Raw genomic sequence first — 11,585 nt, 5'->3', positions numbered from 1 at the left:
TTAATGTGCGGCGTCGCGCGCTTCGTCGTAAGACGGTCCAATTTAATTTCAGATTTTTTAATGTATGACGTCGTGCGCCTAGTTGCGCGACGTTTCATTCTAAATTCAGTTTGGATGACGTATGCCGTCGTGCGTTTCGTCGTGCGACACTTAACATTTATTTATAATTAATGCAAGAGTCTTGTTGCGCGCCCCGACGCGCGACGAGTCGTTTATTTCTTAATTCAATTCAAATGCTGTGTCGCGCGTCTCGTCGCGCGACCATTTCCTTTAATTCACCTTTATCTACTTATAATGGTTAAACATGGAACATGACTGTTGGGGGTATGCTTTGTAGCCGAAGATCCTAAAGAAAGAAACACCTTCGGCAGATCCTCTCAAAAGCAGTGCCGAAGCTATCGCCTATAAAGCTTCGACACAGTGACATGTCTCAAGACGAAGGGGTGAACCGACTTAAAGATGAAATGACCTAAAGACCCATGATATTCTGTGTCATTATTGTAGTTGATTGTAAAGGGCGTAAATGTAATTATACACAGGTTGCGCCCTGTACCTATAAATAGGTGAACAGTACCCCTGTACTGTTCACGCAATCTTGTAATCGCTGGCACATTAAGCTGGAATTACAGCTTTCTATCAAGGCGAAGGTATAAATGTACCTAAATATTATGTTTTAAGATTTAGGTTTTGTATAATAAAATATGTGAGTAATCTTATGTGTTTTTGATATATCATTCCCTTATGTTTCATATTTTTTATACTTCATCCTACATTGTTTTATAACTCTAAACACGAAGGTATGACCTTCGTGATATCTTGCTCATGGCCTTCGTCCGAAGTTCATTAAATCCTTGGGGAGATAATGCTTCAGTGGACGAAGGGCATTAATATTTAACATTTTATGTTGCCTTGTTCTTAATTCATAGCATTTGAGAACAAGTCCCCAACATTAACTCCACCCGCGCTAGGGGCTCCTCTGCTATTGTATGTGGCAGCTTCACACTCTGCAGTGAGTGCGGCACTTGTACAAGAAAAGCTTGAAGGACAAAATAAAAAGCAAGTCCCAGTATATTTTGTCTCTGAAGTGTTAAGCTTATCAAAGAAAAATTACACAAAGTTGGAGAAAGTGTTGTATGCTGTATTAATGGCTTCCAGGAAGCTTCGGCATTATTTCCAAGATTACCATATAATTGTTCCCTCATCACAGCCTCTGAAGGATATTATGAGGAACAGAGAAGCTACTGGAAGGGTTGGAAAGTGGGCTGCGGAGCTCAATGAATTTACCATTGATTACGTGCACAGATCTTCAATTCAAACCCAGGCGCTAGCAGACTTCATTGCCGACTGGACGCCAGGGGCTCACGAAGAAGGGACAAACAAGGATACCGAAGCTTGGACGGTGTTCTGTGATGGTTCTTGGGGAACCTTCGGTGCAGGAGCAGCTGCAGTCCTAGTAGCACCTTCAAAAGTCAAAACATGTTTTGCAGTCAAACTGGACTTCAGTTGCACAAATAATATTGCTGAGTACAAAGCACTTCTTTTGGGGATTCAAAAACTAAGGGCAATGGGAATAAGAAGGGACATCTTAAAGACCGATTCTCAAGTTATTGCTGGCCATGTGGATAAGAGCAGCAGGGCATGAGACCCGAAGCTAGAAAAATATCTGGATGCAGTCCGAAGGTTGGAAGCTTTCTTCGAATGGTTTTCCATCAAAAATATTCCAAGAGGTGAAAATGAGCATGCGGATTTGCTAGCCAAATCAGCGGCTCAGGGGCTCCCTTTACCCTCCAAAGTATTTTTTGAAACAATAAAAGCACCTTCGGTTGAGCTCATGGAAAGAGCAGTGCTCACTATTTCTCCAGTGCACAGTGAAGATTGGAGAACTGAAATAATATCTTTCCTTCAAGGAAATTGTCTTTCAAGTGACGAAGCTTATAACAAAAGAATGGAGGCAAGAACAAGACCATATGTCATGATAGAAGGGGAATTGTATAAACATGAAGTTTGTTCACCACTCCTCAAATATTTATCAAGAACCGAAGGTATCAAATTGATGAAGGAGATACACGCAGGTCTATGTGGATCTCACATCGGATCTAGGCCCTTGCTGGGAAAAAATTTTCGTCAAGGATTTTATTGGCCGAAGGCAGCTTCGGATGCAGCAGAGTTAGTTCAAAAATGTGAAGGCTGTCAAAAATGTGCAAAAGATCAGAAACAACCTTCATCTCTAACTCAGTTAATACAGCCCACTTGGTCATTGCAAAGGTGGGGCCTCGATTTGCTAGACCCACTTCCACACTACGACAGATCATGCTATATGAGACGGTTAATTTTCAGTTATTAAGACGCTTATGAAGTGTCCAATTTTGATGGAGTCACAAAAGATGTCCCACATTTAAGATGGTTATAAACCGTCTTAAAAGATATTATATAAGACAGTTTTTAATTTATAACCGTCTGAAAAAGTTATTTGTTAAAGTCATTTTGTCCGATAAACTGTCTGAAAAAGGTATCTGTTTAAGTCATTTTGTCCGATAAACCGTCTTGAATTAGGTTTTTTTAAGACACTCCTTCTAAAGAACCGTATAGAATACAAACATTAAAAGTCATAAAGTATTTGTCAAACTGTCTCGAACATCCTACAATAATAGACGATTACAATAGGAAAACCATCTTATTTAGGTGACTAATAATAGACGTTTTAGAAACCGTCTTATTTAAGAGACTGATATTAGACATTTTGGTGTCTGTCTTATTAAGATTTAAACGAAATGACTTACACGGCAGTACATTCTTCAATTTATAATCATTTGTTCAGACATCATGTTATAATAATTTGAAAGAGAAATATACATACACATATATTGAACAACATTATAATTAATATAATATAAATAAGTACCATTCAATATATCATAAATAAGCATTGTCAAACAAGGCATACATAAGTGTACTCTAAATCTAAACTAAAAGACAACTGTTTGCACTAATGTTAAGCCTAACTTTATATGAATTCAAGTCTCCACACTTTTGCGACCACCAAATTTGAATTCCATTCTATGTTTTCCTGTACAACAAATAGGAGAAAACTAGACATAGCATGCAAAAAACTCCAAGCAGCACGTCAATGACCTCGAAGATGCCCTTGTGCTTCTCCCGGTTCTTGATCATTCCTACACGCCCGGTGTTCCTCCCGCCGGTCACCATGACCACGTTGCCAACGTCAAACTGAAGATAACACCAATGGGAACAACTATGACCCCGACGATGAAGAAACACGATCACCGGGATGTTATAGCAAACCTACAGGCAGAGAAGGATTTCCATTTAATCAGAACACTCATGAACCAGAAGCACAAATTACCAGTCACTTACCCAGGTGACCACATCGGTCTGCCAGTTTGAAGATGTAGTGTACTGTAATCCTCCAAGGAAGATAACAATGATCTTTTCTTTATGTCCGTGTAACCCTAAGACACATATTTCTGTTAGTTCCAACTGCCAATATCTAGAGCAGAGCAAAAACCTGGAAAAGCTGAACGTGAAAGCAACTTACAACTGCCTTCGCAAGTGCTTTGGCAAGCAAGTCAGCTGCAGACAGACTGGAAGAGCTTAGCAACTGCTCTGCTTGCTGCCTGAAGATAGGAATAACACTGCACGACACACATCCACATTCTTAATGACAAATCAATAAACAAAAGAAACATGATTGTCCCAAAATGATGATGGAAATATCTTACCTGTCTGACACACTCGCAGTGGCATCTGCAGCTTCACTGCCAGCAGATTGTGCTACATCAGTGGGTTGTGGCGCAGAGATATGCTCAAATTTAACTCCAGACTCCCTTTCTAGTATGCTGACACTGTGCTTATATCTGGGCTCATAAAGCATGACAGCAACACCAGTATTACCTGAAAATCAAATGATTGCCAAGGTTATTAAATCGATAAAACGTTGAAACGCTCATGGGTGAAGTTTTGACTTTTAAATGTTTAAATAAAGTTTAAACATAGTTTTAAACAACATAGGAAAAATACCAATATGTCATAATTTCAGACAATAACATGAAGTTAAGTACCAAAACAGAGAGGTTAGTGGCTTACCAAAACTTCACCCATGAGCCAGATTGGACCCCAAAAGTAACTAACGGACTGGGTCCATAAGTAGCTAATGGTCTAAAATGCATGAAATACTCTGTTTTACAGTTTAGAACGCTAAAGCACGGTCTCAACCTCTAATTAGAGTTTTGACGTTTAAATGTAGTTTAAACGTCGTTTAAACGTATTGATTGCATTAACTTGTAGCAATTATAAACAGTACTTTACACAAACAAACATCTAACATTTAGTATACCTGCTCTCCATGTCCGACCTGACCGGTGTATGTAAGCTTCAACATCCCGGGGAGGTTCACACTGGAAGGTTTAAATGCAAATAGTAAGTAAATAATCAAGCAAAGGCCTACGTATTATAACATTTTTTTTGGAGAAACAGGTGATACCTGAATGATAAGCTGCACATCATTAATATCCAGACCACGAGCCGCCACATTTGTCGCAACCAAAACTTGGAACTTCCCGCTACGGAATCCAGCAAGAATTACCTAAATCATCCAAAAACACATCAATTATCTGCACCTTGCAAATTGCAACTATTACAACAATGTGAATGGGCATGCAGATCAATTAAAAATTTAACAAATAAAATTTAGAACTGAGTACAACAGATTAAGTTCACATGTATTGAGGATTAGAACAACATTTCTAATTTTTTATGGTATATATTACATGTGTAGTATTCCACATCAGCATGAATTACAAACAAAGTACACACATGCCAATAACATTTAGAAAGGCGTGTTTATACAGACAGTATTGTGGATTAATCAATTATATCATCATATTGATATGTGATCAAAGAAGAATTCACATACTTCACGCTGCGCTTGCGCTACATCTCCATGCTAGGCACGGGATCCAGGAATCAAACCAGAAAGCTCTGATGCAGAATCCTTCGTCTCAGTGAAGATGATGGTACGACCTCCACTGAAGCACAGAAAAGTTTAGCGAAGTCATTGGAAATCAAACAACATACTGAAAAACAACCATCTATGAGGTAGTACATACTGCCTATAACATCAGATAATGTCTGGAATAACTTGTGCCCTTGCTGCCTTCTTCCTTTACACGGCAGTGGCTTATAAGACAGAGGCTGACTTTGCCCTGTGGGCCACACACGCATATGACATACCAACACCAAAAAGCCGGCTGTAAACATGTTCCCGCCGTTGACACGGTACCAGCCATGACATCATGCAATCCTTTTTGCACATGCTTGGGTGCTCGTTCAGTAGTGGATAATCCATCACAATCACAATGCCTTGTCCTTGGATGATTTCTAGTTACAGTGCGGACCGTGGAGGTATCTGAGTTATTGATGCATATGAATATGTCTGTTCTTCAGCGCTTGATGTAAATTATGTGTACAGGGAATATTTGCCGGAGTCCTGCTGCTGAAGCTGTGTTTCGGACCCTCGTAAGCAAGCGTGGGCTTGACTCCAAGTTTCTCATAGACTCTGCTGGTACCATCGGGTATCATGAGGTTGCATCATATGTTTACTATGCTCTTTGGTACATTTACTCAGAGCAATGATGGCATCAGTGCTAATGATGTTTTTTTAGGCTTTAGGGTAATAAGGCAGACTCAAGGATGAGAGCAGCTTCAAAGAAGCGGGGGATTGAGGTCACATCAATATCCAGGCCTATCAAACCCTCGGATTTTCATGATTTTGATCTTATCCTTGCAATGGACAGGCAGAACTATGGTTGTCTCTCAGGCTCTATTATTTGTGTTTCAGTACCTCTCTAAATTTGTTGTTATATGCTGCTTGATGCATTGGAGCATTTCTGTTTTGAACAATATGCAGAAGATATATTGAACTCTTTTGAGAGATGGAGACGCAAAGAGCCCCTCCCTGATAGTGCACCCAATAAGGTTAGTGTGTAGATTATTAATCTCAATATGTCTCGTGCAATCTTGGCCAGCTAGAATTTAGCTCCTAATCTCCTATGCATTTGTCACTTCGATTTTCTAGACATGTCCTTTCCCCTTTAAAGCAGCCATGTGAAGTGATGTGTGTTTGGGACTGCTCTAGCTCTAGAGAATTTGGTGGAGTTGGTGGAGCAAGTTATTAGGTGCTCCAGAAAATCGTGGAGCTGGAGTTGTGTTGTGAACCTTTAGAAGACATTTGGATGAGTCATTTTGTTTATTATTTAGATTTACAATATTTTTTAAAACTATTTAAATTTGTACTATAAACTACCACTCCACGCAGGAGTTGGAACCTAGAGCAGTTCGAACATCTGATTTACTTTCTTTCCTTATGTTTTACTGTCTGTAGACTAGTATAGTATAGCCTTCTTCATTTTTTATCAGTTGTTAACTTAGTTAAGGAGCATATCTTGTATCTTCTGCTTGACCTTATGTAGCTTTTATTCTTGCTTTAGCTTTTTTATGTAGGGGAATTACTAATATAATATTGATCCTTTTTGTTAACTTAAGGTATGCAATGGCATCATTTTTTATATGTTTTCTTCATTCTTGAAAGTTCACACTTACTGAATTGGTACTCGCATGTCATTAGGTTAAGCTGATGTGCTCCTACTGCAAACATCATACTGAGTCTGAAGTTCCAGATCCTTATTATGGAGGCCCTCAGGGATTTGAAAAGGTCAGTACCATGATGTACTTGTTAGCACAAAATTTTCAATCATGTTCTCGATCTTATTAGTTGAGATTTTGTCCCAGTGACCAATGAGTATGAATGCCATAGCCTATCTACGCTAATCACTCGGTTTTGGTTCCTGTCCAATTAAAATAGCTTTTGCATGAGTCTGGCATATCTTTAATTAAATAAACAACTGTCTAGACTGTAGACTGATGACAAGAGATATTCTCAGTTCCACCAATGCCAAGTATTTGTGCACTAGTGTTAAATGTAATCAGCTCATGAACTTTACATGACTTGTATATTTATCACATGCTAGCATTCACTTATATAGTTCTCAAATATGATTATACCACAGAGATTTAAGCAATTTGACTTCTTCTGATACAAATTGTCAAATCAGGTCTGGGCACAACTACATTATGCCCAGGAGTTTGCACGAGGAACTACATGACATACAATAAGTCAGTAACAAACTAGTATGACACTAACAAACCTCAGAAAATGAAAATGTCTAAAACCCTAGATATACATTTGCAGGCAAGCTGATACTGGATCACCAATCCACAGCTACACTGAGGCCAGAGATATAACCTTACTAAGCCCTTTGGATATAACAATAATTTATCCTATGATGTATCTTTCTAACTTTTTAAGCAAGTGGTTTTGAACGCAGGGGTGTCACAACGACTCTTAATAGAAGATTTTTAGAGGTCAGAGCATCCAGCGAAGTTTCTCTAGCTTTTAGAGTGCTGTCTATGATCAACAAGTAAAGATCTTCCTCAGGATTATCTCAAAACCCCAACCTTTTTGAGACGACTGCTACAAGAACCTAGATGGCAGCCCTATCTTAAATGATTTTCTGAGCTGGAACTGGAATCATCTCGGATGGAAGTATAGAACAAAATTTGACATAATTCTCAAGGAAGGATGAGATAAACGGGAAGCGCGGGAATTGGAATGGAAAGGGGCCTCACCTTGGAATGAGGCCATCAGGCCGGATACTGTGCTCGAGGCAGTAGAGCTCCCAGCAAGAATTCCCTACCTAGATGCCTGCCTGCCCGATATGGATGCTAATGATCTCCCTCACGCCCCTTGCTCTGCCTCTGAATCAGGTTATGCAGCCTCGGGAGATCAGAAGCAATCATCCCTGCATTTGCACAGGGATGAAGCCTGAGGACCGAAAAGACCTGCACCACAGCAAACAGAAAAGGTGTGTGCGGCAGGGTATAAGGGAAGGGAACGTATCTGGTGCTCAAAGGGGTACGGTGCTCATGTGCACATTTTAAATCTGGTGCATCCATCTTGCATTCAACGGCACCAGCTAATTTTACGAAGAACCCCTCCCACCAAGGGAGGAAGGTGTAAGGGGTGCTTCACAAAATTGGTGTTGTTGTTAGATGCGAAATGGATGCACCAGATTTAAAATGTGCACATGAGCACCGTACCCCTTTGAGCACCAGATACGTTCCCATAAGGGAAGGAAAGAAGACAAGGCAGCATAGCGGCGTCAACCAGAATGAATGTTCTTCAGAAAGTAGACAGCGACCGATGGGTTATGCTACACTACACACGTTAGCCGGGAAGCAACCTGGACAGATAGAGTTCTCAGCGAGCGCGGCGCGGAGGAGAGGGAGGAGGTGCGCACGATGGTGCTGCGAGATATCTCAGGGAAAGAAGCCATGGCCCAGTGGGGTCGCGTAGGTGTGGCACGGGTTGGAGAGGATGCCGCCCGGGACGGAGACCAGCCGATGCTGATCTTCTTCCTCAAGGGCTCCAGCCCCAACGCTAGCGGGCCCGGGGGACGACGGTTCACTGAAGATGGAGACGAGGACATGGCGGCGGCGGTGCTAGGGTTATGGGGTTTGTGGAAGACGAATGAGAGGGAAGTCGGCTCGCTGCTCACGTCAAACATGGAAGTTTAGGAGAAACCAACCCAATTTTGGGCTACTGTCGGTGACTCATTAGGTTTAGCATGAGGGTAGGTAGGATGGATTAAATTAAAAGAAAGTATAATGATATTTAAAGAAAAGATGACACAAGATGATCATTAAAACTAGTGTTTTAATATAGTATAAAATATATAAAAGATTTGTCAAATTAGTTTTATAATTAGGCTACATTTAATACCCGTAATTATCATTCAAATATTTGATATGGTAGTGACTAAACTTTATTTGGGTGGAACCAAACATTCCCTCAAATATTTTTTTTAGTCTGAAGTCGCCCATAATTTTGATAAATTTTTTCAGGTCCGAAGTCAGAGCACATCCACATATCTGCATGCTTGAGCACGCGGCACGTAGAAACGCAATGAAAGCTACAAACCCAGTGGGTTTTAATAAGAAAAGATTAAAAGAAATCATTTAGGGCTAGTTTGGGAACCCTGTTTTTCTAAGGGATTTCCATTTTCCCAAGAGAAATTAGTTCATTTTCCCTTGGGAAAATTGGAATCCCTTGGGAAAACGGTGTTCCCAAACTAGCTCTTAGACGGGTTTCCTTGTTTAGTCCGAAACTCTAAAGTGGTCGGGTTTTTGGAGTTTGGCAATGTAAATGTAAAAGTACTGATATATTCATCATAGATGGTTATATCTTCCTAAACCCCTTGGTAGGTAAATGATAGGAATTAGGGCTAGTTTGGGAACACTAATTTCCCATGGGATTTTCGTTTTCCCAAGGGAAAATGAACTAATTTCCCTTAGGAAAATGAAAATCCCATGGGAAATTAGTGCTCCCAAAATAGCCCTTAAAGGAAAATGATGACTTATGTCTCTTGTGTGACACATTAATGATCGTGTCACATGTGGGTCTATTTTACCATCTATATCGAGTTGCAGAAATAAGTTTTACATTTTATATCATATATATAATCAAACTAAGCCGAATTCACTATTCACTACGTTTTTTCATAATACGTCTTATTAGAAATATCATACAAAGAAGGTTTCATATTTAGAAGTGTCTAGTATACTTACTAACATTTAAGACAGTCCTTATAGTCTACGCGACTCTAATACTATCTTTATTTGAGATGGTTTCATATATAGGCGTGTCTAATATACTAACCAAAATCTAAGACAATTCTTGCAATCTTAATGACTCAAAAGGTATATTTATTTTAGGCGGTTTTCAATAACAATCCATCTTAAATTAATATAAGACATTTCTTACGATGTAACTGTCTCAAAACACTTCTTTATTAAAGACGGATCTCTAACAAACCGTCTTACCTTACTCATCACCATATGATAAAAGACGCTTCTATAAAATACACTAATATCCGTCTTAAAATGTGCGTCTTAAATAAGCATATCTCTAGTAGTGCCACTAGCTCAAGGAAATCTAAAATATCTTGTAGTGGCGGTAGAATATTTTTCCAAGTGGATTGAGGCGAAGCCTTTAGCCACAATAACTTCGGACACTGTCCAGAAATTTTTCTGGCAAAATATTGTTTGCCGCTTCGGAGTGCCGAAGGCTATTACTGTGGACAATGGAACACAGTTCGATGCTGAAGCATTCAAAGAGTTTTGTGAACAAATTGGCACGAAGATTCACTTTGCATCGGTCAGACATCCGGAGTCAAATGGACTTGTTGAAAGAGCTAATGGCATTATAATGACGGGAATAATAAAGTTAATCTTCAATCAGCCCAGAGGAAAGTGGCCAGATGAATTGATCAAAGTGGTGTGGAGCCACAACACAACAATATCAAGGTCAACAGGCTTTACACCATTCAAATTATTGTTTGATGACGAAGCAATAACCCCAGAAGAAGCTAAAGCAGGATCAATAATAACAGTGGCTTCGGCAGAGGACGAAGCTGATTATTCTGTGGCAAAAGATGCTATAGAAGGGATCAGGATGTGGAGAACATCAATAAATATCAAGCCGAAACAATAAAATGGTGTGACAGAAAAGTTCGGTTAAAAAACATCAAGCCAGGGCACTTGGTACTTCGGAGAGTTGCCAACCCAGATACAGTAGGCAAGCTACAGTTGAAGTGGGAAGGACCTTTCTGGTAGTATCTTCGTCAAGACCCGGTTCTTACAGATTGAAGGATATGGACGGCAACGACATTCCTAGATCTTGGAATGCGGATGAGCTTCGACGATATTATGTATAGCTTGATGTAATCTTTTTATTTTTTTTCCTATGGCACCCTTTTCCTTTCTAGAGGGGGAGAAAGGTTTTTAATGGGGCCATAGCATGTAATTTCTCTTTTTCTTATTTCAGCTCTACAAGAGCAATATCCCCCAAAAATGTAAATGTAAAAGCTGAGCATGCACCATCGAGTGCAAAGAGAAAAGAAAAAACAGGGAGAAGCTCGAAAGACGTCCCTAAGGGGATGCAGAGCACGACGAAGCTACAAAAAGTCGTTCCTAAGGGAGCGCAGTGTAAGTTTTCTGCTCAAAAGTCGTTCCTAAGGGAATGCAGAGCTTACAGCGAAAAGTCAACGCTTATTCCGCCGAAATATAAGGTGAAGTGCGAAAAGTCAACGCGATACCGCCGAAATAGAAGGCGAAGAAGTTCAAAAGTCGTTCCTAAGGGAATGCAGAACTTACAGCGAAAATTCAGCGTTGATACACCGAAAAATAAGCGGTGAAGCCGAAAAATGAACGGCAAAGAGACTTTGGTTATTCCTAAGGGGATGAAGGCTATGGTTGTGGCTTCATATGCGTGTGTTTGGACATTCATTTGCGCGACACATTACATCATACATTTGCATTCATAAACATTCATTTAGACATACATAGGATCATCATCATCATAACATAGGCAGTTGCTTCTGCACTAAGGACAAGGCTTCGGCAAAAAGAAAAAGAAGCAGTTTTTATGCTTCACTGTGTACGAAAAGAAG

At 40.0% G+C, this 11,585-nt stretch overlaps 2 protein-coding genes across 2 annotated transcripts in view; one reads left to right on the top strand and one right to left on the bottom strand.

Annotated features, from left to right (window-relative positions):
• Window positions 1-3,239: 3,239 nt before the first annotated feature.
• On the bottom strand, window positions 3,240-5,306 carry LOC103636853 (DEAD-box ATP-dependent RNA helicase 7-like). Its single transcript, XM_008659169.3, has 7 exons — window positions 5,300-5,306; window positions 5,123-5,222; window positions 4,990-5,045; window positions 3,741-3,912; window positions 3,557-3,653; window positions 3,376-3,470; window positions 3,240-3,303 (listed from the first exon to the last, which is right to left on the bottom strand). Exons 1-7 carry the CDS (start codon window positions 5,304-5,306, stop codon window positions 3,282-3,284), a joined length of 549 nt encoding a protein of 182 aa, XP_008657391.1. The 3' UTR covers window positions 3,240-3,281.
• LOC103636852 (putative low molecular weight protein-tyrosine-phosphatase slr0328) overlaps window positions 5,170-11,585 on the top strand; it is a 115,788-nt gene continuing 109,372 nt past the window's right edge. Inside the window, exons 1-4 of the mRNA XM_020542943.2 lie at window positions 5,170-5,601; window positions 5,689-5,824; window positions 5,927-5,994; window positions 6,644-6,730. Of these exons, the coding sequence (XP_020398532.1) occupies window positions 5,479-5,601; window positions 5,689-5,824; window positions 5,927-5,994; window positions 6,644-6,730 (414 nt within the window). The 5' untranslated portion in view covers window positions 5,170-5,478. The remainder of the gene's footprint in view (window positions 5,602-5,688; window positions 5,825-5,926; window positions 5,995-6,643; window positions 6,731-11,585) is intronic.

This window comes from Zea mays, chromosome 8 (assembly GCF_902167145.1).
Source record: "Zea mays cultivar B73 chromosome 8, Zm-B73-REFERENCE-NAM-5.0, whole genome shotgun sequence".
NCBI lineage: Eukaryota > Viridiplantae > Streptophyta > Magnoliopsida > Poales > Poaceae > Zea > Zea mays.
This window is presented reverse-complemented; position numbering and strand designations above follow the sequence as displayed.